Source organism: Oncorhynchus masou, chromosome 1 (genome assembly GCF_036934945.1).
Source record: "Oncorhynchus masou masou isolate Uvic2021 chromosome 1, UVic_Omas_1.1, whole genome shotgun sequence".
In the NCBI taxonomy this organism is placed as follows: domain Eukaryota; kingdom Metazoa; phylum Chordata; class Actinopteri; order Salmoniformes; family Salmonidae; genus Oncorhynchus; species Oncorhynchus masou.
In genome coordinates, this window is record NC_088212.1 from 74,609,828 (window position 1) to 74,637,731 (window position 27,904).

A 27,904-nucleotide genomic window follows, 5' to 3' on the forward strand; every position below is an offset into this window, starting at 1 on the left:
GAATAGTTCACTTTCTTTACTAAAATAAACAAACATGCCAAGCCTAACTTTTGTGTAATTTGTTTAGGCTATGCACAGTGCGGTGTTGATCTGTGCTATCCAATAGGGCAGATGTTCTAGTCCAGAGAGAGAGAGAGGGATTGAGGGAGAGAGATACGGGTTCCCAGGAATTGGTTACACTAAACAATGGCAAGCAGGCTCCAGAGCAACCTTGGCAACCTTGATTCTCCCCCCCTCTCTACAAAATATTGCTTACGTCATGTGCTCTGAAAACAGAAGGGGGTTCCTGGACTGGTATTTGAGCCTGTGTGGGGGGGGGTTAGAGAAAAGGAGACATCGAGGGAGTAGGGAGAGAGAAAGATAAAAGGGGGTGGGTATTGGCAGGGTTGACAGATTCTTTTTTATTTTTTTACCTTGTAATTCCTGATCGCAGGTTTACAGAAGGTGTCTGCATGAAATGCTCACAATTATTTAGAGTGGCTATCCTTGGACACTGAAGTTTAGGTTTTTATTGCAATGACTAATAGTGCTTCATAGTTTTGCCCTTTTCAGTGGGGTCTGCCCTCAGCAGCCAAACACACAAGACCTCCTTCTGTAGCTGCCACTGACGTCAGCCGTCACCTAGCAACAGCCATTTGGTGTAAAAGTGGCAGCTCTAACACTGTTTTCAATTGAGAGAGGAGAGGAGAGGAGAGGAGAGGAGAGGAGAGGAGAGGAGAGGAGAGGAGAGGAGAGGAGAGGAGAGGAGAGGAGAGGAGAGGAGAGGAGAGGAGAGGAGAGAGAGAGAGAGAGAGAGAGAGAGAGAGAGAGAGAGAGAAAGAAAACATTTCATCAGAACAGTGAACAACAGTTCAGTTCCCATCTTGAATTTGACAGACAGGATTATTGGTGCTATTCAGTCACAAATAAGCAGTGGTGTAAAGTACTGAAGTAAAAATACTTCAAAGCACTACTTAAGTAGTTTTTTGTGGTATGTGTACTTTACTATACATTTTTTGACAACTGTTACTTCACTACATTCCTACAGAAAATAAAGTACTTTTTACTCCATACATTTTCCCTGACACCCAAAAGTACTTGTTACATTTTGAATGCTTATTAGGACAGGAAAATGATCCAATTCATGCACTTATCAAGAGAACACATGGTCATCCCTACTGTCTCTTATCTGATGGACTCAAACCCAAATGTATAATTTGTCAATTATGTCTGAGTGTGTTGGAGTGTGCCACTGGCTATCTGTACATTTTTGAAAGAAGAAAATGGTGGCGTCTGCTTTGCTTAATAGAAGGAATTTGAAATGATTTATACTTTTACTTTTGATACTTAAGTATATATTATCAATGACATTTACTTTTGATATCTAAGTATATTTAGAACCAAATACTTTTGGACTTTTACTCAAGTAGTATTTTACTGGGTGACTTTCACTTTTACTTGAGTCTTTTTCTATTAAGGTATCTATACTTTTACTCAAGTATCACAATTGGGTACTTTTTCCACCACTGCAAATACGCTGTAATTGCCAAAACAGCTAAACAGCAATAGGGCTTGTATAGAGGTGAGATAACCCCTGGCTGGAGATAACCCCTGGCTGGAGATAACCCCTGGCTGGAGATAACCCCTGGCTGGAGATAACCCCTGGCTGGAGATAACCCCTGGCTGGAGATAACCCCTGGCTGGAGATAACCCCTGGCTGGAGATAACCCCTGGCTGGAGATAACCCCTGGCTGGAGATAACCCCTGGCTGGAGATAACCCCTGGCTGGAGATAACCCCTGGCTATCCATAAATTGAAAAATCAAGAAAATGGTGCCGTCTGGTTTGCTTAATATAAGGATTTATTTTGTATTTTTATACTTTTACTTTTGATATTTAAATATATTTGAGCAATTACATTTACTTTCGGTAGTTATGTATATTTCAAACCAAATACTTTTAGGCTTTTACTCAAGTAGTATTTTACTGGGTGACATTCACTTTTACTTGAGTCATTTTCTAATAAAGGTATCTTTATTTTTACTCAAGTATGACAATTGGGTACTTTTTACACCACTGCAAACAGAAACTAACCATCCTGGCAGTCCCATTGCTCCAACATTCTCCAACCCCCAGCGAGCCAACTAACTCAACTGAGATCTTTCACGTACGTCACTGGATCTCTGATCTCAGCTAACCACCCCTCCTCCCAACCCCATTATGGTCTCCCCTGCTGTCCCTCCCTCCTATCCAACCCAGCCACTGGGCTAAACAAACAGCTTCTTCTTATCTGTTTTTTCCTTCACAGGACACATGCAAGGTTCAACAACCTCCATGTCGACTTAAAAGCTACCAGGCCACCTTAATTGTTTGAACTGTTGGGAACCTTATGGTGCAATAATCCTTTCCAGATGAGCCATGCAGAAAACCACTGCTCCTCTTGAAACAAATGAGAGGTGCTGAGTATATGGCTAATAAAGTTCCAACAGTCTGCCCCTGGGTTGAGCAGAGTAGGCTTTCTCTCCCTGTGATCAGTGGAGGTGTAAAAATGTCAGTTGGTTGGTGTGTCCACAGACTCAACACAGGCCCAGAGAGAGAAGCCTCTTAACTCTCAAATATAACCATTAAATATTACTACTCATCACTAACCGACCGCTCGGGAACTTTATGCACCACACACACACACACACACACACACACACACACACACACAGATAAGAGACGAATGTCAATGAGGGCTCATTAGAAGAGCATTTAATGGGAACTCTCTCTGCCTCGTCATCTCACTTTTATAAAAAACACCACTCTTCAGGTAACTTTCGAAATATATACATTCTGTAAAAAATGTAACATGGAATAAGAAACTTTTAATTGTCTTTGAAAACAAAAAAAATGACATTACAAAATATAGGTAAAAAGCATCAATTATTTCCTAGCGATGTTTGGAGGATAATTCCTTTCGCTGTTAGCAACAGCCATTGGACTAAGCCCTGGTAGACCTATCTTGAAAACTAAAGAGCTGCAAGCTAATTGCTGGTGATCATGACGCAAACCGTTTCCAAGGTAACCCACGTTTTAGAGTACCCGCTCCAGCATTTCCTCATCTGTTTGCACTCACACCAGCAGGCTGACAATGCAGTCGCTGCATCCTGTTTCACTCTGCAGTCAGCCAAACACACAGAGCACCTCGCTCGGCTGGCTCCCTCGCTGCTGCTGTTAACCCTTTCATTCAACAAGTCCTAATGTCTGCTGCCAAGTAGAAAATTAGCACCAAACCACTTACAGAGAACACTGAATAAATAAAAAATAATTTTAAAAAGACAACATTCAATTTAACTAGCAAATAAATAATAGTTGCTAGAATAATCTGATACCTGTGTATATTTTATCTACAGTTGAAGTTGGAAGTTTACATACACTTTGGTTGGAGTCATTAAAACTAGTTTTTCAACCACTCCACAAGTTTCTTGTTAACAAACTATAGTTTTGGCAAGTCGGTTAGGACATCTACTTTGTGCAAGAGACAAGTAATTTTTTCAACAATTGTTTACAGACAGATTATTTCACTTATAATTCAATGTATCACAATTCCAGTGGGTCAGAACTTTACATACACTAAGTTGACGGTGCCTTTAAACAGCTTGGAAAATTCCAGAAAATTATGTCATGGCTTTAGAAGCTTCTGATGGAATAATTGACATAATTTGAGTCAATTGGAGGTGTACCTGTGGATGTATTTCAAAGCCAACCTTCAAACTGAGTGCCTCTTTGCTTGACACCATGGGAAAATCAAAAGAAATCAACCAAGACCTCAGAATTATTTTTTTAGAACCACTGCTCCAAAACTGCCATAAAAAGCCAGACTACGGTTTGCAACTGCACATGGGGACAAAGATTGTACTTTTTGGAGAAATGTCATCTGGTCTGATGAAACAAAAATAGAACTGTTTGGTCATAATGACCATCGTTATGTTTGGAGGAAAATGGGGGAGGCTTGCAAACTGAAGAACACCATCCCAACCGTGAAGCACGGTGGTGGCCGCATCATGATGTGGGAGTGCTTTGCTGCAGGAGGGACTGGAGCACTTCACAAAATAGATGGCATCATGAGGTAGGAAATATTATGTGGATATATTGAAGCAACATCTCAAGACATCAGTCAGGACGTTAAAGCTTGATCACAAATAGGTCTTCCAAACGGACAATGACCCCAAGCATACTTCTAAAGTTGTGACCTCAATCCTATAGAAAATTTGTGGGCAGAATTGAAAAAGCGTGTGCGAGCAAGGAGGCCTACAATGCTGACTCAGTTACACCAGCTTTGTCAGGAAGAATGAGCCAAAATTCTTCCAATTTATTGTGGGAAGCTTGTGGAGGGCTACCCAAAACATATGACCCAAGTTAAACAATTTAAAGGCAATGCTACCAAATACTAATTGAGTGTATGTAAACTTCTGACCCACTGGGAATGTGATGAAAGAAATAAAATTTGAACTAAATCATTCTCTCTACTATTATTCTGACATTTCACATTCTTAAAAGAAAGTGGTCATCCTAACTGACCTAAGACGGATAATTTTTACTCTGATTAAATGTCAGGAATTGTGAAAAACTGAGTTTAAATGTATTTGACTAAGGTGTGAACTTCTGACTTCAACTGTATATAATGAGGAGTTTTGTCTTAATTTGAGCTGAAATACAACAAGATAATAATAAAATATTAGCCTAATAAAAATATTATTGTATTAAAACATGGCTGATCATTTTGGGGTATTTTATGAATATTTTTAAGTATTTTTAATCTAATAGTGAAAAAAATAAAACAGACAGCATCTATAGCTAGGCTGCACCGTATGTATCAATAAATTGAATTAACAATGCAAACTAAGTTTTGGATTTAACTGTCAAGCTTACACACTGAGATCTGAATGTTCTGATTAAGAGTCACACTGAACAGATATACAGTATGTGTCAAGAACTGTGAATATTGGATAGATCTGTTCACTCATAGCCGCTGGAAGAGATGTGCTACCTTTATTACCTATCCATTATCTATCTAGTTCAAAAAGGATTCATGTAACAATAATATAAATGTTACATTTCAAAGGCTAAAATCTGTTCCTTTTACCATTTATTGCTGAATATGTTTTGCATAAGTCAGTAATGTATATTTTAAAATTGACTGTAGGAAGCTTTGAGGACTTGTGTCTGATGAGACCGATGTATGTCTACTGCCCTTATTGGAGAGGCCCTGCCTGCTGCTTGTGTGTGTGTGTGTGTGTGTGCGTGTGTGCGTGCGTGCAGCAGCAATGTCCTGACCATGTGTGATGTGAAAAGGCCTGAGTAGTGTCGTGGCCTTAATTTAAAGTCTAATTTGATTACCACTCATGCGTTTACTTGTGCAAGGCAGGAGTGACTCACTTCCTTAGTCCAACATTTTACATAAGTAAAAAAATAAATAACGTTTACTATTCCAAAAAAGAGAGAACCATGTTACATTGTTATCAAGCAAATGTTAGGCTACAATATTTGTCTTTGTGGATTACTGTTGACAAAACATCTTAATAGTATTGACAGTGAAAGATTAAAAGGTGTATTTGGTATTATAGAACATGTAATTCAACACCATAAGCAATGTACTGTAGCTAGCTCCAGCAGACTGTTGTATTTTGTCATCCTATCAGTGCTTTCTAGGACCTGTTTTTCAGTCATTCAGGAACCCCTTATCTCTGGGCCCACTACAGCAGAGCACAATAGGAGCTAATGTACTGAGACTACACAGAAATAAATGAGTTGAGGAGATAGACTAAATAAGTTGGATGGATCACAGACAACAACAAGTAGGTCTATATATTTTTTCCTTAGTCAAGAATCACAGAATTGCTAGAAATTATCAAAAGAACGACTAAAGACATGTTGTAGCCTTATTTTAATATTTAATCAAATAAACTATGTTCCATATTCCAGAAACATGCACGTAAATTACATATTCTATTACTATATAGAAAAAACATTAACTGTCTCCAAATGTCTCAAAATATAGAGTACTTAAGATATTACACACGTCATTCATCATCTTTGTCAAACAGAGCACTAATTTGTTAAATACACTCAAGCACTTTAACAATCAGTTTAGGCTAAATATAATGACCATCAACTACCAACACTTTTTTAGTTGGCTCTATTTAATTAATGTTCATCTTCATGAAAATATTTACAAAGAACAACAACAATGTGAGAAAAAAAAGAAATCGCCTTGGTCTCTCAAGAATAATGTAAAAAATTATGATAAATGATACATTTTATTTGACTAATTTAAACAATCCTACATACAACGTTAAATAGTATTTGCATTTTCCTTCGTGCATTCTCTCCCCTTCTCACCAGAAGCTAGATGCAGTCACTAAATTCTACAGGGCGATTAGTAAAACTACGTTGGCTTTTTTTCAGTCACACTCGTACGTCACTGGGTAGTGACGTCAATGTTATATCATTCCACATGGCTTTACAGCAAGAGAACGTGACAGCTGAGAGACGCTCTGCTTTTCCACCGCCTTGCTCCCCCTCCCTCCCACCCCCCTCCCTCTCCCCCCCTCCCTCCCTCCCCCCTCTCTCTATTGCTTTCTCTTTATGCAGCCTGCTGCACTGTCCTCATGTGTATAGTTAAGAGTTAGTTAAGAGCATTATTTACCCCTGCCTGGCTCCCAAAACACCCAGGAGCACTAACACCACACAATCAGGGGTCAATCTATGGTTCACCCTCGCCTGACCAGGTTTAAACCACCCTTCCCTCTCTCCATACGGACAAGGAACATCGCAACTGTTCTGACAGGATATTTTAGAATATTACATTGAAACGCCATTCTTCATACGACATACTATGCTCTTTTAAATAACAGCGTTTCATTAGATTATTATAGAAACAGTAATTTTGCCCTGAATTGCAGAGAGGACCTGATCAACACATGGGTTGGACTCAAAGTGGGATGTGGAAAACAGAAGGATAATGTCGACAGCATAATTACGGGTCTGTCCATCAGAGCTGAGTAGAAATGCTTCTGTAATGACACAAAGCGGAACATCATCATTTGACAGTTTTTGTGACTGAAGTTATATTGCAGGAGATTGTAGAGATCATATTTGGAATATCTTACTACAAAACAAAACAAATCCATAGTGCAGGATTCATCAACTAAATTCAGCCACGAGCAAATGGTCAGAGGGCGGAACATAATTACAAATCATTTGTAGACTGCATATTGACCGCAAGAAGCCCAAACAGACATACAATGTTTGACTAAAACATACCTTGCTTGCATATATACAATACCAGTCAAAGGTTTGGACACACCTACTCATTCAATGGTTTTTATTTTTTTTCTATATTTTATACATTGTAGAATAATAGTAGAATTCAAAACTATGAAATAACACATTTAGAATCGTGTAGGAAACAAAAAAAGTGTTAAACAAAATATATTTTAGATTTGAGATTCTTCAAAGTAGACTACCCTTTGCCTTGATGACAGCTTTGCCTTCTCTCAAAAAGCTTCATGAGGTAGTCACCTGGAATGCTTTTCCAACAGTCTTGAAGGAGTTCCCGCATATGCTGCGCTTGTTGGCTGCTTTTCCTTCACTCCGTGGTTCAACTCATCCCAAACTATCTCAATTGAGTTGAAGTCGGGTGGTTGTGGAGGCCAGGTCATATGATGCAGCAATCCATCACTCTCCTTTTTGGTAAAATAGCCCTTACACAACCTGAATGTGTGTTTTTGTCCTGTTGAAAAACAAATGTTAGTCCCACTAAGCGCAAACCAGATGGGATGGTGTATCGCAGCAGAATGCTGTGGTAGCCATGCTGGTTATGTGTACCTTGAATTCAAAATAAATCACAGACAGTGTCACCAACAAAGCACCCCCACACCTCCTCCTCCATGCTTCACGATGGGAACCACATATGCAGAGATCATCCGTTCACCTACTAAGCATCTCACAAAGACACGGTGGTTGAAACCAAAAATCTCAATATGGACTCGTCAGACCAAAAGACAGATTTACACCTGTCTAATGTCCATTGCTCGTGTTTTCTGGCCAAAGTAAGTATCTTCTTCTTATTGGTGTCCTTTAGTAGTGGTTTCTTTGCAGCAATTCGACCATGAAGGCCTGATTCACACAGTCTCCTCTGAAATGTTGATGTTAAGATGTGTCTGTTATTTGAACTCTGTGAGGTGCAATCTGAGGTGCAGTTAATTGCCAATTTATGAGACTAGTATCTCTAATCAAGTTATCCTCAGCCTCAGAGTTAACTCTGGGTCTTCCTTTCCTGTGGCGGTCCTCATATGAGCCAGCTTCATCATAGCGCACGATTGTTTTTGCAACTGCACTTGAAGAAACTTGAAAAGTTCCTGACATTTTCGGATTGACTGACCTTCATGTCTTAAAAGTTATTTAATAGTTTTGATGTCTTCACTATTATCTCTATTGTGTGGGAATATACATTTTTTTTACAGTCTTTTATGTCCAGCCATTAAAAAAAATGAGGAATCTTGGCATATAGCATGATTTAGGTGAGGTGTTATTATTTTTATTAATTGTGCCTGTAATTTCTTTAAATACAGTTATTTCAATTCTTAAAATGTGGCTGCTGGACATTGTGGGACAGGGGCCGAGAGAAAGCAGACTCAAAGTGCCTGATGGGGAGAGGGGTGTCAAGTGTAAGATAACATGTAGCATAATCACTGTCAAACGCTCCCTAAAACACTTCACCAAGCAGGCTTTCTAAACGACCTGATCCGGGTATCCTGGAAGGAAATTGACCTCATCCCGTCAGTAGAGGATGCCTGGTTATTCTTTAAAAGTGCCTTCCTCACAATCATGAATAAGTATGGCCCATTCAAAAAAAATGTAGAACCAGGAAGAAATATAGCCAGTGGTTCCCTTCAGACCTGACTGTACAAAAACATCCTGTTGCGTACTGCATTAGCATCGAATAGCCCCCGTGATATGCAACTTTTCAGGGAAGTAAAAAAACAATATACACAGGCAGTTAGGAAAGCTAAGGCTACATTTTTCAAACAGAAATTTGCATCCTGTAGCACAAGTTCTGGGACACTAAAGTACATGGAGAATAAGAGCACCTCCTCCCAGCTGCCCACTGCACTGAGGCTAGGAAAAAATGTCACCACCGATAAATCCACTATAATTGCAAATTTCAATAAGCATTTTTCTACGGCTGGCCATGCTTTCCACCTGGCTACCCCTACCCCAGTCAACAGCCCTGCACACCCCACAACAACTCGCCCAAGCCTCTCCCATTTCTCCTTCATCCAAATCCAGAAAGCTGGAGATTCCCAAAGATTGGAATGCTCCCGTGGTCATCCCCCTCTTCAAAGGGGGAGACACTCTAGACCCAAACTGCTACAGACCTATATCTATCCTACCCTGCCTTTCTAAGGTCTTCCAAAGCCAAGTTAGCAAACAGATCACCGACCATTTCGAATCTCACCATACCTTCTCCACTATGCAATCTGGTTTCAGAGCTGGTCATGGGTGCACCTCAGCCACGCTCAAGGTCCTAAACAATATCATAACCGCCAATGATAAGAGACAATACTGTGCAGCCGTATTCATGGACCTGGCCAAGGCTTTCGACTCTGTCAATCACTGCATTCTTATCGGCAGACTCAACAGCCTTGGTTTCTAAAATGACTGCCTCGCCTGGTTCACCAACTACTTCTCAGATAGAGTTCAGTGTGTCAAATCTGAGGGCCTGTTGTCCGGACCTCTGGCAGTCTCTATGGGGGTGCCACGGGTTCAATTCTCGGGCCGACTCTCTTCTCTGTATACATCAATGATGTCGCTCTTGCTGCTGGTGATTCTCTGATCCACCTCTATGCAGATGACACCATTCTGTATACTTCTGGCCCTTCTTTGGATACTGTGTTAACTAACCTCCAGACGAGCTTCAATGCCATACAACACTCCTTCCGTGGCCTCCAACTGCTCTTAAATGCAAGTAAAACAAAATGCATGCTTGCAGACTCACATTAAGCATCTCCAATCCAAAATTAAATCTAGAATCAGATTCCTATTTCGCAACAAAGCATCCTTCACTCATGCTGCCAAACATACCCTCGTAAAACCATCGTACCGATCTTCAATTTCGGTGATGTCATTTACAAAATAGCAAATTGGATGCAGTCTATCACAGTGCCATCCGTTTTGTCACCAAAGCCCCGCATACTACCCACCACTGCGACTTGTACACTCTCATTCGCTGGCCCTTGCTTCATACTCGTCGCCAAACCCACTAGTTCTAGGTCATCTACAAGTCTCTGCTAGGTAAAGCCCCGCCTTAACTCAGCTCACTGGTCACAATAGTAACACCCAGCCGTAGCATGCGCTCCAGCAGGTATATTTAACTGGTCACCCCCAAAGTAAATTCCTCATTTGGCCACTTTTCCTTCCAGTTCTATGCTGCCAATGACTGGAACGAACAGCAAAAATCACTGAAGCTGGAGACTCATATCTCCCTCACTGACTTTAAGCACCAGCTGTCAGAGCAGCTCACAGATCACTGCACATAGCCCATCCAACCTCCTCATCCCCATACTGTATTTATTTATTTTGCTCCTTTGCACCCCAACATCTCTACTTGCACATCCATCTTCTGGCACATCTATCACTCCCGTGTTTAATTGGTATATTGTAGTTACTTCGCCACCATGGCCAATTTATTGCCTTACCTCCCTTATCTTACCTAATTTGCACACACTGTACACTTTCTACTGAATTATTGACTGTATGTTTGTTTATTCCATTTGTAACTCTGTGTTGTTGTATGTGTCGAATTGCTTTGCTTTATCTTGGCCAGGTCGCAGTTGTAAAGTAGAACTTGTTCTCAACTAGCCTACCTGGTTAAATAAAGGTGGGGGAAAAAAGAAGGGGAAAAAAGAGTAGTGCTTTATAAGAGGGTCATATGTGAGTCTAGAGGTTGACCGATTAATTAGGGCCGATTTCAAGTTTTCATAACAATCAGTAATCGGCATTTTTGCACACCGATTATGGCCGATTACATTGCACTCCACGAGGAGACTGCGTGGCAGGCTGACTACCTGTTACGCAAGTGCAGCAAGGAGCCAAGGTAAGTTGCTAGCTAGCATTAAACTTATCTTATAAAAAAAAACAATCAATCATGTTTAAAAATATATACTTGTTTATTGATTTTAAGAAAGGCATTGACATTTATGGTTAGGTACATAATTGGTGCAACGACAGTGCTTTTTTCGCGAATGCGCTTGTTAAATCATCACCTGTTTGGCGCGGTAGGCTGTGGTTCGATGATAAATTAACAGGCACTGCATCGATTATATGCAACGCAGGACAAGCTAGAAAAACTAGTAATATCAACAACCATGTGTAGATTACTAGTTACCTACACATGGCTGATGATATTACTAGTTTATCTAGCTTGTCCTGCGTTGCATATAATCAATGCGGTGCCAGAATTGTACATAATTAGGACATAACATCAAAGGTTGTGCAATGTAACAGCAATATTTAGACTTAGGGAGGTCACCCGTTAGATAAAATACAGAACGGTTCTGTATTTCACTGAAAGAATAAACATTTTGTTTTCGAAATTATCGTTTCCGGATTTGACCATATTAATGACCTATGGCTCATATATCTGTGTGTTATCATATTATAATTAAGCCTATGATTTGATATTTGACAGAGCAGTCTGACTGAGCAGTGGTAGGCAGCAGCAGGCTCATAAGCATTCATTCCAACAGCACTTTCCTGCATTTGCCAGCAGTTCTTTGCTTTGCTTCATGCATTGCGCTGTTCAAGCCTATCAACTCTCGACATTAGGCTGGCAATAATATAGCGCCTATAAGAACATCCAATAGTCAAAGGTATATGAAATACAAATGGTATAGAGAGAAATAGTCCGATAATAACTACAACCTAAAACTTCTTGCCTGGGAATATTGAAGACACATGTTAAAAGGAACCACCAGCTTTCATATTCTGAGCAAGGAACTGAAATGTTAGCTTTCTTACGAAGCACATATTGCACTTTTACTTTTCTAACACTTTGTTTTTGCATTATATAAAGCAAATTGAACATGTTTCATAATTTATTTGAGACTAAATTGATTTTATTGATGTATTATATGAAGGTAAAATAAAAGTGTTAATAAAGTATTGTTGTAATTGTCATTATTACAAATATATGTATAAAAATCGGACGATTAATCGGAATCGGCTTTTTTTTGGTCCTCCAATAATCGATATCGGTGTTGAAAAATCATAATCGGTTGACCTCTATACGAGACAGACACTGTAGGCGGGTCACATCCAGGCAAGGGGCCTGGGCTTCCTCAGTCAGGGGCCAGTGTTAACACTCTACGCCTCATTCCTCCATCTTTTATTACGGACCAGATGAGGATGAAGAAAAAGAGTGCAACAGCATTGCAATACATCTGGGGGTCACAAACTTATACCAACGACTGACATTTTAATAATGTATCAATTATTAAGGTCAGGATTATTTTTAAAAGTGTATTTCTACAATTCTATCTTTTAAAAACTGACAGCTAGCAGAGAGTGGAAAGGAGGATGATATGTTCAGATACCAATATAAGCAATAAATTCATCAATACCAATTAAGACATTTTAATATCAGGTCAGCCCAGAATGTCTATATTACACATCCCTACTATAGCTAGATGGTTTGGGGGTTGTTTTCAGGACTTTAATTGGTGAGGATAATAGTTCCCGTGGATTTCTGATGTAAATTATTTTGGAAAAGGAAAACATTGAGGTCATTTGTGGGAAATCCTATGACTTGGTGACTTTGCCTATCCATATTCTTGGGGGCAAATGTTTTCACTTTGTTCCGTTGATACTTCATTTTTAATCATACGAACACCTTCGCTGAGACAAAAACACAAATCCCTCCCATCCTGCTCCATGAATTATGTATCAGTAGTCTCGCCATCCCTTCATTAATACATTATGTTCACAGTGAGATCTCTAAAATGGCAGCAGCAACATCCGTGTTGAGTAGGGCTTTCCCTCCCAGACCGCCTGACACATTGAAGGATCTCACAAACAACAGACAGATGTGTTCACTCCACACAGAGGTCGTCAGCATACATACAGCTGCACTGCAGGACATACCGACTGGTAGGTCACATGAACACAGGGCCACGGCTTATTGTTTTGAAAACTTGGAGATCAGTTTTCTGGTAAACACAAAAGGCTATTTTGACACTTTCAGAGCCATGTATGTCAGACTATGGAAAGCAGCATAGGAATGCTGCCCATTCATTGACAGGTTGTTGTAACTTGTTCTACACCTTGCTGTGTTAATGTGGTTCAGAAATGACATATGACAACATGCGTATTATTAACAGTATTTATCTCAATTCAACAACTGCTGAACTGAAAAGTTCCTGTTTGAGATGGAGAAAGACCAGATTGTCCACCTGAATAGTAAAGTACATGTCGACAATATATATATATATATTATAGCTTTGGAAACATAGCTGTTTTTTGTTTCCAAAGCTATAATGTTCCCAATAATATTCCCAATCAATGGTTCAAATCAGAGCTAGAGAGAGTACAAATAAAGAGCTTTAAACATCTAAGAATCAATTTGGAGGCAATAGGACTGAATGAGCAATAGGGAGGTGACTGAGGGAGTTGTTGGAGCCCATGCAGCCATGTCCTTTTCAGAGCAAAAGCAGTCATGCACTGAGAAGCCAAACACCTGCGATAACAGGCCCTCAGCAAGCGTCAACGCCCGCCCACCACACCGACCCACATGCCTCCAGCTGCACAATGCCAAACCCACAGACAAACTTCCTCATGAGCTCAAGATAAACCGATAAAGCCACAACTACCCATAGACTCCCACCAGGAGAAACAGAACATACAGCTCAGTTACCAAAGGACAGCAAATCAGTTTCCCTAGTCAAAGGAAAACATTGCTGTGTGTGTGTGTGTGTGTGTGTGTGTGTGTGTGTGTGTGTGTGTGTGTGTGTGTGTGTGTGTGTGTGTGTGTGTGTGTGTGTGTGTGTAGGACACAAGTTCTTTAGGTCACCCATTAACCTTGGATCACTTTCTATTTAAATACTTTCTATTTGTCCTCATATCTAGCCTACCAATATGCCAAAGTGTAGTGATGTGACACAGGATGTCAGTGCACTACACAGGATATCCAACCTGCCCCTTTTGTAGGAATGACACACATGTTAAACAATAGACAAACAAAATTTGATTTTGTCATGATAGTCCAAACACCACCCAAACACCACCCAAAAAAGAGAAACGGTATGCTACCAAATCATGGATGTATTTTCCCAAAAGACATGCAACGACTTTGGTTTATGCCTCGACGAAGTGACTGTTTTTCATTTGTCAGAACTCTTTAGGAAGTGTGGGGCCAACATGTCTGTTCCATGAAAACATTGCTACAAATGTAGGACTTTTTTATTCTGTGAGAAATGTGACCTATACAGGTAAAAGCACTGTATGGTCTTTCTACCGTTCTCATGTGTGCAGTATTTTACCAGTATTCTATCACTGAAAAAATAACATGATAACAACTGTGTAATACTTCCAGAATAATACTGCCTATATATTAGTGCCTAATCATCTAGGCTGTCCATCTTACTACAGAAATCAAGCATTTAATACAATTACAAGTTCAAAACCTCAAAACCTCACTGTGTGAACTCAATTGTTTAATTGTTCTATTGACTGCTCCTATAGTATAATATGAAATACTGGCACATTATACTATAGGAATACTTGCACATTATACTATAGGAATACTGGCACATTATACTATATGAAAACTAGCACATTATACTATAGGAATACAGGTACATTATACTATAGGAATACTGGCACATTATACTATAGGAATACTGGCACATTATACTATAGGAATACTGGCACATTATACTATAGGAATACTGGCACATTATACTATAGGAATACTGGCACATTATACTATAGGAATACTGGCACATTATACTATAGGAATACTGGCACATTATACTATAGGAATACTGGCACATTATACTATAGGAATACTGGCACATTATACTATAGGAATACTGGCACATTATACTATAGGAATACTGGCACATTATACTATAGGAATACTGGCACATTATACTATAGGAATACTGGCACATTATACTATAGGAATACTGGCACATTATACTATAGGAATACTGGCACATTATACTATAGGAATACTGGCACATTATACTATAGGAATACTAGCACATTATACTATAGGAATACTGGCACATTATACTATAGGAATACTGGCACATTATACTACAGGAGTAGTCAAGGCACACTGTTCATTGTATTCTTTTTCAAAGGACCATGCACTGCAAATGTGTTTGTCAATCTCCTGTTTTCTGTTACCAAAATTGCATTTCAGGTAGAGAAGACTCCACCACTGGGGCCAGGATTTTACACCTGTTTTACTGTAGATCCTTGTTCACAGTTTCAGGTTAGGTTTTGCTTTCTTTTGAGTTTGTGCAATGCAAACTAATAATTCAATGTCAAACAGATTTCAAGCAGCACGAGACACACCTTCTGGTCCATGCCACTGTTGTTGGGTTTAAAGACGTAGTAGGATGCGCTGATGACGAGCACATAGCCATTACACTGTGGGAAGGAAGGCTGTGACTCACAGGCAGGGGCCAGGGAGAGGGCCTGTTAGCTGGGCTCATCAGGTGGAGAAGCCATGAGGCCAGACATGACGTGAGACAGCGCATCAATGAGATATTCCCACAAAACTGCAATGACCAATTATCACTACAGTTGGCGCTAGTCCATCAGTTTAGGAACCACAACGGGGTCTGATGGCTACCAAATGGCTAAAACACTTCAAAAGTGCAAGCGTAATGTATGATGACTAAGTTTCCAAAGAGAATCAGGAAGTGCAGGAGAGGCCGAGGTGTTGTGGTGTACCATCTAGATCATAAGATCACAGGACAGAGTGTGGCACCTTAATCTCAACCAAGTAAGACGCTCATAAGCTTAATGTCGCTCTCCAGACACAACACATTCACAGCCATTTGCTAGTCAGCAAATAATACAGATTCAATGTACCTTTCCTCAGTAACATCCCCTGAAAGTATGACAATTGTACTATCTATATGAGGTAGGGTACTATTACAAGATAATGAGTTACATCGTCTGTCCGAAATACAATGTAAGCAAAGACGCCCAAGAAAAGTAACATTTTAAATAGTTTGGAATAGGCCTAATGCTGCTTGCAATGTCATGTGCAAAGCCCTTTTACACTGTTTACCTGAACTCTTCATAAATGATCCCTACCTTCCCACAGACATCGTAAACAGAAGGCTACTGCGACTGCGTGTATTATGTTCCAGGCCTATTTGTGCTCTGCGAGGATCGTTTTGCGGACAGATGTCACCCTTAAAGTCAAACTGCAATAAATGTCAATGTATGTCAAGTAATCTTGAAAACAACACAATAAATAAGATAACACACTGATGATTATGTAGTGATTTGATCTGATTTGAAATGTAAGACGTTTGTCCAACTGTGTGTCCAACACTTAAGAGCCAAACTAGTCGACATCTGGACTTCTTTTGCCTGGCTGTTTTGGCTGTACTATTCATTGCTTTTTAGCATGAACTATCAAGCTGAAATCCAAACTTCAGTATCTTTATGAAAAACATGACTGATGTGCCAATGTAAACCAAACATTAAATATGTAAGGTATCAGAGTCCAAAATAAGAAATACTGTATCAGTGCTTATGGCCTATCACTGATCATTCATCACTGGGACACTAAGGCTTACGCTCAGAACGTCTAACCTAATACCAGAGGTTTCAGAATACATGACACAAAGTGAGGTGATAGACATGCAAATGAGATGTAAAACTTTCTCTTCTCTGCATTATGGTCCTCCTTACTCATGCCTTTGTTGGCCTATATAATTCATAATGAAGTAGACCTATACCATAACTATTTTAACTGTATTAGTAGGTGTACAAAGGAGTGTCAAGCACAGTATGTAGGCCTACAAAAGGAGCATTGTGTAACTTTGTGATCCACATTTAAAAAACCGCATAGTGAATTGTAGCAGCAGGGCTCTACAGTGCAACCATTTTACTTGCATATGCGCCTAAAATATTATGCTGTGAAACCCCCCAAAAATATCACCCAGATGATAATTGTTGCAATGATTACTTCACTATACCGCAGCCCCCCCCAAGTGCCGTGGAAAATACAATGAGCTCAGATTCATGACCGTCATGCTTGCACCATTACTACCTCAAATACTTTTCATTGTGCTCCTAAATTTCTTTGTATGCTCCTACATTTTTCAACTTAGGCGCACACATGCTCCTTGTGAAAAAGGTCACTGTAGAGCCCTGAACAGAATGAGATAGTGTGCCATAACAAGGCCTACATAGCTATCATTGGAGAGTTCCGGCAAGAGACAGGCCTATTAAAACAGAGTTGTCTTTCAAAGACTTTAAATTATTTGGATTGCAGCTGCACATGGTCTCATATCAAAAGGTGTTGGTATTGATATGTGTCTGGCAGCTAACACTGAACTTTTGTTGCGTGGAAACTAGAAACAATTAACAGACAAGGTCTAAATGCATCACTGGCTGGCAACAAATGGATTTAACGCAGAACAGAACACACAGCATACCATCATGTCAATACCAACAGAGCTTCAGGACAAAAGCAAGGATCGTGTCTAAACTTTGTAAGCAAACCAAAATATGGTTGACCACTGATCGTATATGGTGGTGTTGTTAATTTGTAAATATTCATTTGTGGAAACCGTTATTATATAAATTGTGTATTTTTACGCATTGCCAATGTTGCAAGACACAACCAAAATCATCATTTTTTTTCAAGTGACATGAGTTAGTCTTTTCCACATTCCACACAGCATGTCATAAGCATCATGTGCTGACCCCAAAAAAGATTAATTATTTTACTATATATTTTCTGATGAATCAATGACCAGCAAATCATGTAATGTCATGATACACGAGGTGCCATTTAATGTGTGACCAAACAAGTCCAGTAATCTATGCATGTGTGGATGACAAGTATGATCTATGGTTAGTATTACGTTTGAGTTTGTCCTTTCAGATCCAAACTGAATGTGTCTGCTCAGACCACATTTGAGCTAGGCTTAATTACTATTATTCTACATTACATCATGACAAAGAGTCACATACAGGACTTGACTGTGGACACTGAACCTGACATGCACATCATCACACTCTTAAAGTCCTTGCCTGTGATACTCAAATATGGTCCTTCAGTTAGGACAGTAGCATGTTTTGGGTGATGCTGGCACTCCTATCCTCTCTTGTTAAGTCAATACAGTTGGACAACAGGCAGTGACATCTTTATTTCACTGATCAATACTGGTCTACACAAATGCCCCTCACTGCCTGACAACATTAACGCTAGACCAGACCTGTATGGTAGTATCCAGACTTGAGTCTGCAATCTATTCCTGACAACATCCACTGCAGGACAATGAGTCAAATGAACAAAGAACAAATTCAATGTTGTGTTGTATGAGTGAAGTGTGCTATTACAACACCGTAATAAAACATCCTTTATGCAGCTTATGTGTCTTATCTTTTCTGAATAATCTCCATCTTTAAGGTAGTCCAGTTTACAACAAAGGCTATTGCTGAAACAATATTTGGCAGGGCACTTTTATAAAACGTCACAGTTTCAGACAGAATCAGAGAGGCAAAACTAAATTCGAATAAATCTAATTGACAATGAAAAATATGATAGGCTAATCTAATATGGTCAGAGAGGGCAGAGCATATACTAAAATGTCAGCTGAACATATTTCCCTCATTGGATTTGAATACTCTTATTATTAATGTGTGACATTTCGCCTAAATATTTCACAAATAAACTAGAATCAACTACAATCACTGATAATAAGATAAAGCCAAACTGCAATCCATAAAGTTTCTATACACAAATTGCCTGTTATTATACATCTTTAAAGGAATTACATTCCTTTGGGGTTTTAAAATATGGAAGATCATTTGATGCCAAAGCCTGATGTCTATTTACTGTCAGAGTGGACGGCCCTGTCCTTCCAAAAACAGCTTCTTTCTGATACACAATTGGTTCTGGAGCTCAGATGTTGAAAATGTAAGCAAGTTAGCAATATTTCACATCCCTGCAAAGAATGTTATGATTGGTCCTGCGTAAGAAAGTAATAATAGGCCATTTCATCAAGTTGTCTTCTTCATAAAATCAAGGGTACAATTTTTGTATAAATACACTGTGGCCCTCACTCAGCTGGGCCACAGTGACATTGTTTGTTACAATCAAATGTAAGTGTGAACAGGATGTTTGACTATTGGGGGGGGGGGGGGTCTTCCATCTTGAACTATTGGGGAATGAATATCTTCCATGGTCACAATACATTGCCTGGAATACAGTGAGTGTTGAAGCCAAATAAATACACTTGATGTTACTCACACTTTCCATTGCAGTGGCCTCACACCATATCCTAACTACAGTGAATTAATAACCTTATAGAGAACTTTAGAGATTAGTCAATATGTAGCACTAACCACTTATTTTCTAATCCTATATGAAAAGTATGCCTGTGAGTGTATTACTAAATAATGTTCATTGCATTGCTTACTCTACCATAAGTGATCACGCTTTAGCTTGTTTGACAGGTTTTCCTGTCATCAACACAACTCTCTCAACAAACAAGAATAGAATGTCTGAATAAAAATCACTTAAGTAAATTAACTTATGGTGCGTGTTTGCTGCATGTTATAGTCATATGGGTTTAATTATAGCAGGACTATCAGACTAGTTTATTTCAAGAGATGATTATTTGTGTGAGTTGAGGTGAATGACCTGGATGGTGAATAGTTCAGCAGTGTAGGGGTGATTGTCTGTCCTGACTACTGTAGGCCTATGCATTCTGGATATGGGGTTGAATTGCCTCCTTGCTGGAGACCACAGGTTCAAGGTTGTGTACTCTTGCGCACGTGTGCTCACCCTGAGCAGTCAGTGACACTTTTTGCACAAATGAATGTAGGCAATGATGAACTTTATGCCAGCCCATGACCTACCTGTTCTCTGGATATGCACGGTAACGAAGGTCTGCGAGGCATTTTACAGCTGCCATAATAGCTGGTCGACGTTTCCCCCAAAGAAACACAACTGGACCTTCTCCTGGGTCTGATCACAGGGACTTTCTCCTCGATGCTGGAGATCCTACTCGGCGTTTCCCTCGACGGGTAATAATGGTCAAAACAGAGGGACAAGAGCGAGCCTGAGACACCCGCCAAACACGCAAACACGGGTCTCAGGAGTGCAGGCAGACAGCTCAGACTGGTGAAAGACACCAACCACACAACACTGGCAAACACCAGGATCAGAACACTGTGTTTGAGTTTCAAAGTGGGGATCAGTGTTAGGAGACCCACACACCCCAACACGAATAACAACCTGCCAATCATTTGCATCTGGTGTTGGTCCTCTCCCCACTGCAAAAACCGCAAAACTAAAAAATCCCCTAAGTAACATGATGCTGGCAGTGACACAAGCCAACATTTATTACTTTCCCTCTTCTTTCTCTTTAAATAAAAGGTCAAAAAGAAGAATGCACAGCCTATGCTAAAGAGAGGGCTGATGGACTGAGAGAAGCCCGACAGAAAAGTCCGCAAATCCCAAAAGCTGAAGTCACTTTGCAAGCTCCTGGAAATAAGCAACGAAACTGCAAAAATTGCGAATGCACTTAGGTATAGGCCAGAAATTCTAAATATTTTTGAATTCAGAATGTCCTCAATGCAAAACCTACAGACGTTAAACAAAAATCCCCTTTGGTGGACTTGTTTTAAAGGGGTGACGCAGCTCTTCACATAGCCGTTCCTGAAGCTCTCTGTGCTGTTTGCATTGGCAACCCCATCGTGGTGCCTGATTTTACTGTGCAAAACCTCTCCTTCTTCGCGAACAGCCATGTTTCCAACTGTAGCTCCTTGGATTCCTTAAAAAGTTTCCTTCTCCCAATATTCTCGCCGTATTAACTCTCAACTACCTGGCGGCAAACGCACTCCATGGTCACTCAAACGTGCTCAAGCATTTTGACTAAAAGAAAGAAAGGTGAAATGTTGTTGTTTTTAGAGAAAAGGGACTCTGTGTCGCCGCCTAGATGTGACAATCCGCTACAAAAACTACAGATCGACACAGGCACGCGCTCTGCAGCACTAAAAACAAACCGTGCACTCTCATGGTCTGTCAGTAGAAGAGTGCTACTATATAAAAACTAAGACTGTCAGAGTTAACCAGCTCGAGTTAACATTTTGTAATTTTAGTGCACGCTTATTTAAATCACAATCAATTGCATTGTCTGAACGCGTTCAAAATACACTGAAAACCTCAAAAAATAGATAATCTATACAGCTAAAAACAACCACACAACGTCAACAGGTTGACAGTGAGGTTAAAGAAAGTGTGCGTTTATCAATTTACCTGATGTTGGTTACCGTTACTTTGGACAAAATCCAAACGTCAAATGATCTTGCTTTCAAACAGATATGCAATTTGATCTGTTTCTTTGGGATTTTAGGATCGGTAAAGTACATGTTGGCCAAAAATAAGGCCCATTATTTGAAGGTTTAGCCATTATTATTAGTGGTAGTAGAAGTAGTAGTAATAATAGTAGTAGTATTACTATTATTATTATTATTATTACAATTTTTTTATAGTGTAATTACATAGCCAGGCTATTGTACCCCTATCTAGGCCTAGTTACTCTGGCAGGCCTGTGATATTGAAAGATTTCCAAATATGTTCAACTAACGAAATCTACCACATCATTTTTGAAAATATGTTTAATCTTAGAATACCTATTTTTGTATGTGTTCTAATGAGACTTTGTAAATGAAAGCATTGTTCCTCCACGGAATCGCATCTTTAGAGCACTACATATATCAGAGGACTCTATTTGGATAAAGCAAGTGATATGTATGTAAGAATAAGGAAAGCACCTTCAAAATCGAAATTCGACGAGATTGTAGATCATGTTTAACATTAGGTGTATTGAGTAATTACTTTGTGCATTGTGGGTGGTTTCTGATTTATCCAGCAGTGTCTGGTGAAGAATTTCACATCACATCTGTAATCTACTTGTTTCCCTTTGCACAGACGTCAATAGGAAAAGTAATCAAGCTCTAATCGGTTATCTGAGGCGCTTGTTGGTGGAAAGCTCTATCATCATGGTAAGCTTGGAAGAAATAATATAATATGTACGATATATCAAAAGTGACTGCAAACGTAATAATTAAATGCACCAGAAATATCTGTTATCTGTAGTTGGATGGAAAGGCTACTTAGCTAGCTATCCATAGCAATGAGTAAGCATTTTGTTAAGCTTACTAGCCACGCTGCTGTAACTTACCGGTTAAGAAAAAGGTAATGAAATATAATAGCTGGCTAGGCTAACAACAAATGCTATGGCTGCACCCCTAACCTGTGACTATCCCATATTTTGGGTAGAATATGATAGTAGTAGCTAACTTCTTTCTTAATGTTATTGGACATTTTAATCAATGGTAGCTAACTAGCTAGCTAATGTTATACATTCTGCTAGCTATCTACCTACCTACTTACCTAGATTAGTTCACACAGTGAAGTTTGACTTCAAGTTGTGAAGACCAATCTGTGTTGCTAGCTAGTTAGTTAAATCAGATCTATTTTAGCTGAGTCATTGCCTTGTTAAAGATACGTAAGAAGTAACTGTTACCATTAAAAAGTGGGCTTTGGGCAGCCAATATAAACAATGGAGCAATAATGGGTTGAATGATAACATTAAATGGAACTTGATTTCTATTATGGAATCAATGATGACATATTGTCCTATGACGACAGCAACATGTAGGTTTCTAGATTGTAAGACTCATTTTTGTATTTTTCTTAGTTCCGCAACCAGTATGACAATGATGTCACCGTTTGGAGTCCACAGGTAAGAGTCTGCAAATACAGGTAATGTAACAGTCAGCAATTGTAGCTGCAATATTTGTGACTCATAACAGGTCACTGTCTTGTGTTTCAGGGGCGCATTCATCAGATTGAATATGCTATGGAAGCAGTGAAACAAGGATCTGCCACAGTGGGTCTGAAATCTTGCAGTCATGCTGTACTTGTGGCTCTGAAGGTACAATTTACATTGATTTTACATTTGCATTCAAGAACATTATTATATGAAAAGCAGTGTAAATGTAGTCTATTTTTAATCCTAATTTTGTGTTCTTGTCCAGCGAGCTCAGTCCGAGTTGGCTGCCCATCAGAAGAAAATTCTACACGTCGACAGCCATATTGGCATCTCCATTGCTGGCCTCACTGCTGATGCAAGGCTACTCTGGTAAAAGGATCTGTTGTGCATGGTTTTTCATATTCTTGAAGAGAATTAGACAGTATTCTTCTGACTGAGGTTAACACTTCTCTCTTCCATCATACTCCTTCAGCAACTTTATGCGTCAGGAGTGCCTGGACTCCAGGTTCGTGTTTGATCGGCCTCTCCCTGTGTCCCGCTTGGTCACACTAATTGGAAGCAGTATCCTTTTACCACAAATGTAGTTTTTATGATGCTTAACATGAATTGTCTGTATTGATCATTTGAAAAGTTATTATACCTTTGCAACTAAGACAATCCACCTTGACCTAGCACTCAGAAACCCAGATCCCTACACAGAGATATGGAAGAAGGCCTTATGGTGTGGGATTACTCATCGCAGGATATGATGTAAGATATGTATTGGTTGGTTTGTTCCTCTGTAAATATTAGTGGAGTAGTATGTCATATCTAATATTGTCTGTCTTTTCTAGGATATGGGGCCACACATTTTCCAGACCTGCCCCTCTGCCAACTACTTTGATTGCAAGGCCATGTCCATAGGGGCCCGCTCCCAGTCTGCACGTACCTATCTGGAAAGACATATGGACACTTTTCTCGACTGTGAGTATTTTAAGCCTTTTCTTGTCTGCTTCTGATGTAAGCACGTTGTAGAACTTTCATTCTGTCTTGTAGGTGAACTGAATGACCTGGTTCAACATGGCCTCCGGGGACTGAGAGAAACTCTACCTGCAGAACAAGACCTTACCACAAAGGTAAACCTTAAGCTTACTGCAAGCTCTATGGAGACGCAAGATTCAGAGCGGAGCGCAATGTTGGAATGTCGTTTTTTGTCACAAAAGGGGCGGCTTCTTGTAATACCATCCGGCATTCAACATACTTTTCTACTACCTGAAAATTGAGATGCGCCGTATCATTCTTTCCGCAGCCATGGGGGGCAGTGTTGTCACTTGGTTCCATCGATCCGATCTATCGGTTATTAATCAAGTAGCCTATTTTGCATTGATAATCAAACAACAAGAATCCACCCAAAAGGGTATTTTGTTTAGAAGTTATAACTATCAGGCTAGTGTGAAATGGTATAACCTGCTATAGCCAACTAGCTAGCCATATGATTTTTTTTCTCTGCGAGCAAAACATTATGATGTTCTGTTTTTAGCTGCTATGGGAATTAATACACAAGCAGCATATCAAACTGTGATAATGTTTTGGGTTACACTTAGTTTGATGCCTGAATTCTGAGGCATACGTCAAAATCACTAAGAAGTGTACTTCAAGGCAGTGTGCAAATGCCTGTATCACGAATATCAGAAGCATGTGATTAATGACATGAAGCTTCGTTTCGTCGAACAACCACCTGATTGGTTTGGTAGAAGACAAAAAGGCTATGCTGAGCACACGCTAATTTGGCTGCTCTAAATTATTTTGGAACAGCAGACGTAACTAGTGTACACTGTGTTGATTAAATCCTTGAGTAATGAACCTATTTGACACAATTGTCTTGAAAACCTCAGCTTCAGGAAGCTTTGTTTCCCCATCAGTAGTTAAACCTGCAAGTATACGAATATTTGCCAGTGCATATGTTTTAATTATAAATCTGATTTATTTCATAAGGAGATAGATGTGGGAAGTAAAAAAAAAAAGTCTAGCTAGCTTCCTATGTTTAAAGCCAGCTAGCCAGGCTACCAGCTAGCTACTAATAAAAATGAAAATATTACAAAACTTTGCTATCGCCCCCATGTGAGTCACTTTACATTTACCTACATGTAAATATTTCCTCAATTACCTCGACTAACTTGTGCCCCCGCATATTGACTCTGTACCGGTACACCCTGTATATAGCCTCGCTACTGTTATTTTATTATTGTTCTTTAATTATGTTATTTTTCTATTCTTGTTTTATGTTTTTATTTTTTAACCTCAGTTTATTTTAGTAAATAATTTCTTAACACCTATTTTTCTTAACTGCATTGTTGGTTAAGGGCTTGTAAGTAAACATTTCACTAAGGTCTACACCTGTTCTATTTTGGCGTATGTGACAAATAAAATTGTATTTTATTTTAATGGGAGTGGGACTGGCAAGGATATCATGTTACCAAAATGTATCCCCTGCTCCAAAAATCCCGCTCCACCCACGTGCACGTAGATCAACGGAGTGAAGCTTGTAGTAACCTTAAGACTTTTAATATCAGGCTACTGTCCAATTATCTACTCCTCACCCTGACGTGGGCTCTCATTCGCTCCCCCTTATGGGATGGACTGGTATAACTACTATGTGAAAACACCTTCTAGCCATTCTCACACTAATCCAGTGTTTTTAAATTCATGAGGGGTTCAGAGAGAAGGGTAGGGGTTTGGGAACACAAGTTAATTCACAGATTGACAACTTACTGTCTGCCCTTTTAGAATGTGTCCGTTGGGATTGTTGGCAAGGACATGGAGTTCACCATCTACGATGATGGCGATGTGGCATCATTCCTTGAAGGCCTTGAGGAGAGGCCACAGAGAAGGGTAAGGAACGACTTGGCAAATGTTGAATACAAATATTTTCTCTGAGGAAACTTGTCAAGAGGAACGGTTATTGCCTTAACTGAATAATGTACCGTCAATAATCTTATTATCTCCATACCTGACAATGCACATGCCTTGTCCTCTTGTTGTGCTGCAGGTTGCCCAGCCAGATGACGAGCCGGCAGCAGAGAAGCCAGAAGAGCCCATGGAGCTCTGAGATTGAAGTGTGTCCCAGACAGTGTGAAGATGACAACGCTCTTATCCCTGATTCATTCAGTCAATATTACTCCCACACTCACTTGTACCTGTATCAACATGGAGAACAATTACCATTATACTTGTGTATGTTCAAGTCGACTATCTATGATTTTTGTGAACGGTTCAATGTTTGCATAAATTTTGTCATTAAAAAAGACAAACCTTTTCTGAAATTGTCTGGTTCGTTAAACTTCTTATGTCTGGGGGGCAGTATTGAGTAGCTTGGATGAATAATGTGCCCAGAGTAAACTGCCTGCTACTCAGGCCTAGAAGCTAAGATATGCATATTATTAGTAGATTTGGATAGAAAACACTGAAGGTTCTAAAACTGTTTGAATGATGTCTGAGTATAACAAAACTCATATGGCAGGCAAAAACCTGAGAAACAATCCAACCAGGAAGTGGGAAATTTGAGGTTTGTACGTCTCCAAGTCTTTGCCTATCCAATATACAGTGTCTATGCGGTCATTTAGCACTTCCTAAGGCTTCCACTAGATGTCAACAGTCTTTAGAACCTTGTTTCAGACTTCTACTGTGAAGGGGGAGTGAATGAGAGCTGTTTCAAACAGGTATCTGGCAGAGTGCCATGAGCTCAGGCTCGCGTGCGCCCGTGAGAGTTAGCTGCGTTTCTTTTCCTTTCTAAAGACAAAGGAATTGTCCGGTTGGAATATTATTGAAGATTTATGATAAAAACATCCTTAAGATTGATTCTATACATCGTTTGACATGTTTCTACGAACTGTAATGGTTTTGTCATCTGAACTAAGTGCCTGCCCCTTGTGGATTTGGATTTGTGAACTAAACGCGTGAACAAAAAGGAGGTATTTGGACATAAATTATGGACTTTATCGAACAAAACAAACATTTATTGTGGATCTAGGATTCCTGGGAATGCATTCTGATGAACATCATCAAAGGTAAGTGAATATTTATAATGCTATTTCTGACTTCTGTTGATTCCACAACATGGCGGGTATCTGTATGGCTTGTTTTGGTCTCTGAGCGCTGTACTCAGATTATTGCATGGTGTACTTTTTCCGTAAAGCTTTTTTGAAATCTGACACAGTGGTTGCATTAAGGTGAAGTTTATCTATAATTACATGCATAAAACTTGTATCTTTTATCAATGTTTATTATGAGTATTTCTGTAAATTGATGTGGCTCTCCAAAATCACCGGATGTTTTGGAAGCAAAACATTAACGAACATAACACACCAATGTAAACTGAGAATTGTGGATATAAATATGAACTTTATCGAACAAAACATACATGTATTGTGTAACATGAAGTCCTATGAGTGTCATCTGATGAAGATCATCAAAGGTTAGTCATTAATTTTATCTCTTTCTGCTTTTTGTGACTCCTTTGGCTGGAAAAATGGTGGTGTTTTTCTGTGACTAGATGCTGACCTAACATAATCACATGGTATGCTTTCGTAGTAAAGCCTTTTTGAAATCGGACACTGTAGTGGGATTAACAACAATTTGATCTTTAAAATGGTGTAAAATACGTGTATGTTTGAGGAATTTTAATTATTACATTTCTGTTGTTTGAATTTGGCGCCCTGCACTTTCACTGGCTTTTGTCATATCGATCCCGTTAACGGGATTTCAGCTGTAATAGGTTTTTAAAAGAAATGTAACATCACGTTTATCTTTTCTCATGACAGCATTGTCATTCTATGTTCTTATGTGGCCACTCGGTGG

The 27,904-nt window shown here is 39.5% G+C and overlaps 2 protein-coding genes across 3 annotated transcripts in view; one reads left to right on the forward strand and one right to left on the reverse strand.

Annotated features, from left to right (window-relative positions):
* LOC135550467 (cGMP-inhibited 3',5'-cyclic phosphodiesterase 3B-like) overlaps nt 1-21,227 on the reverse strand; it is a 93,315-nt gene extending 72,088 nt beyond the window's left edge. For both annotated transcript variants that reach the window (XM_064981322.1, XM_064981313.1), the window contains exon 1: nt 20,145-21,227. In XM_064981322.1, the coding sequence (XP_064837394.1) occupies nt 20,145-21,035 (891 nt within the window). In that variant the 5' untranslated portion in view covers nt 21,036-21,227. The remainder of the gene's footprint in view (nt 1-20,144) is intronic.
* A 966-nt stretch (nt 21,228-22,193) lies between these two features.
* LOC135550487 (proteasome subunit alpha type-1-like) lies at nt 22,194-26,370 on the forward strand. Its single transcript, XM_064981359.1, has 10 exons — nt 22,194-22,295; nt 22,994-23,038; nt 23,129-23,230; nt 23,334-23,437; nt 23,541-23,629; nt 23,748-23,818; nt 23,902-24,031; nt 24,104-24,183; nt 25,835-25,939; nt 26,097-26,370. The coding sequence occupies exons 1-10, from the start codon at nt 22,293-22,295 to the stop codon at nt 26,154-26,156; spliced, it is 789 nt and encodes a 262-aa protein (XP_064837431.1). The 5' UTR covers nt 22,194-22,292; the 3' UTR covers nt 26,157-26,370.
* Nucleotides 26,371-27,904: the final 1,534 nt, after the last annotated feature.

What these genes read in the sequence shown, in the direction of transcription:
- LOC135550487 (XM_064981359.1), top strand. An exon ending in GGTCACACTAATTGGAAGCA is followed by an intron (nt 23,630 to 23,747) that starts GTATCCTTTTAC and finishes CCTAGCACTCAG; the next exon opens with AAACCCAGATCCCTACACAG. An exon ending in TATGGACACTTTTCTCGACT is followed by an intron (nt 24,032 to 24,103) that starts GTGAGTATTTTA and finishes TCTGTCTTGTAG; the next exon opens with GTGAACTGAATGACCTGGTT.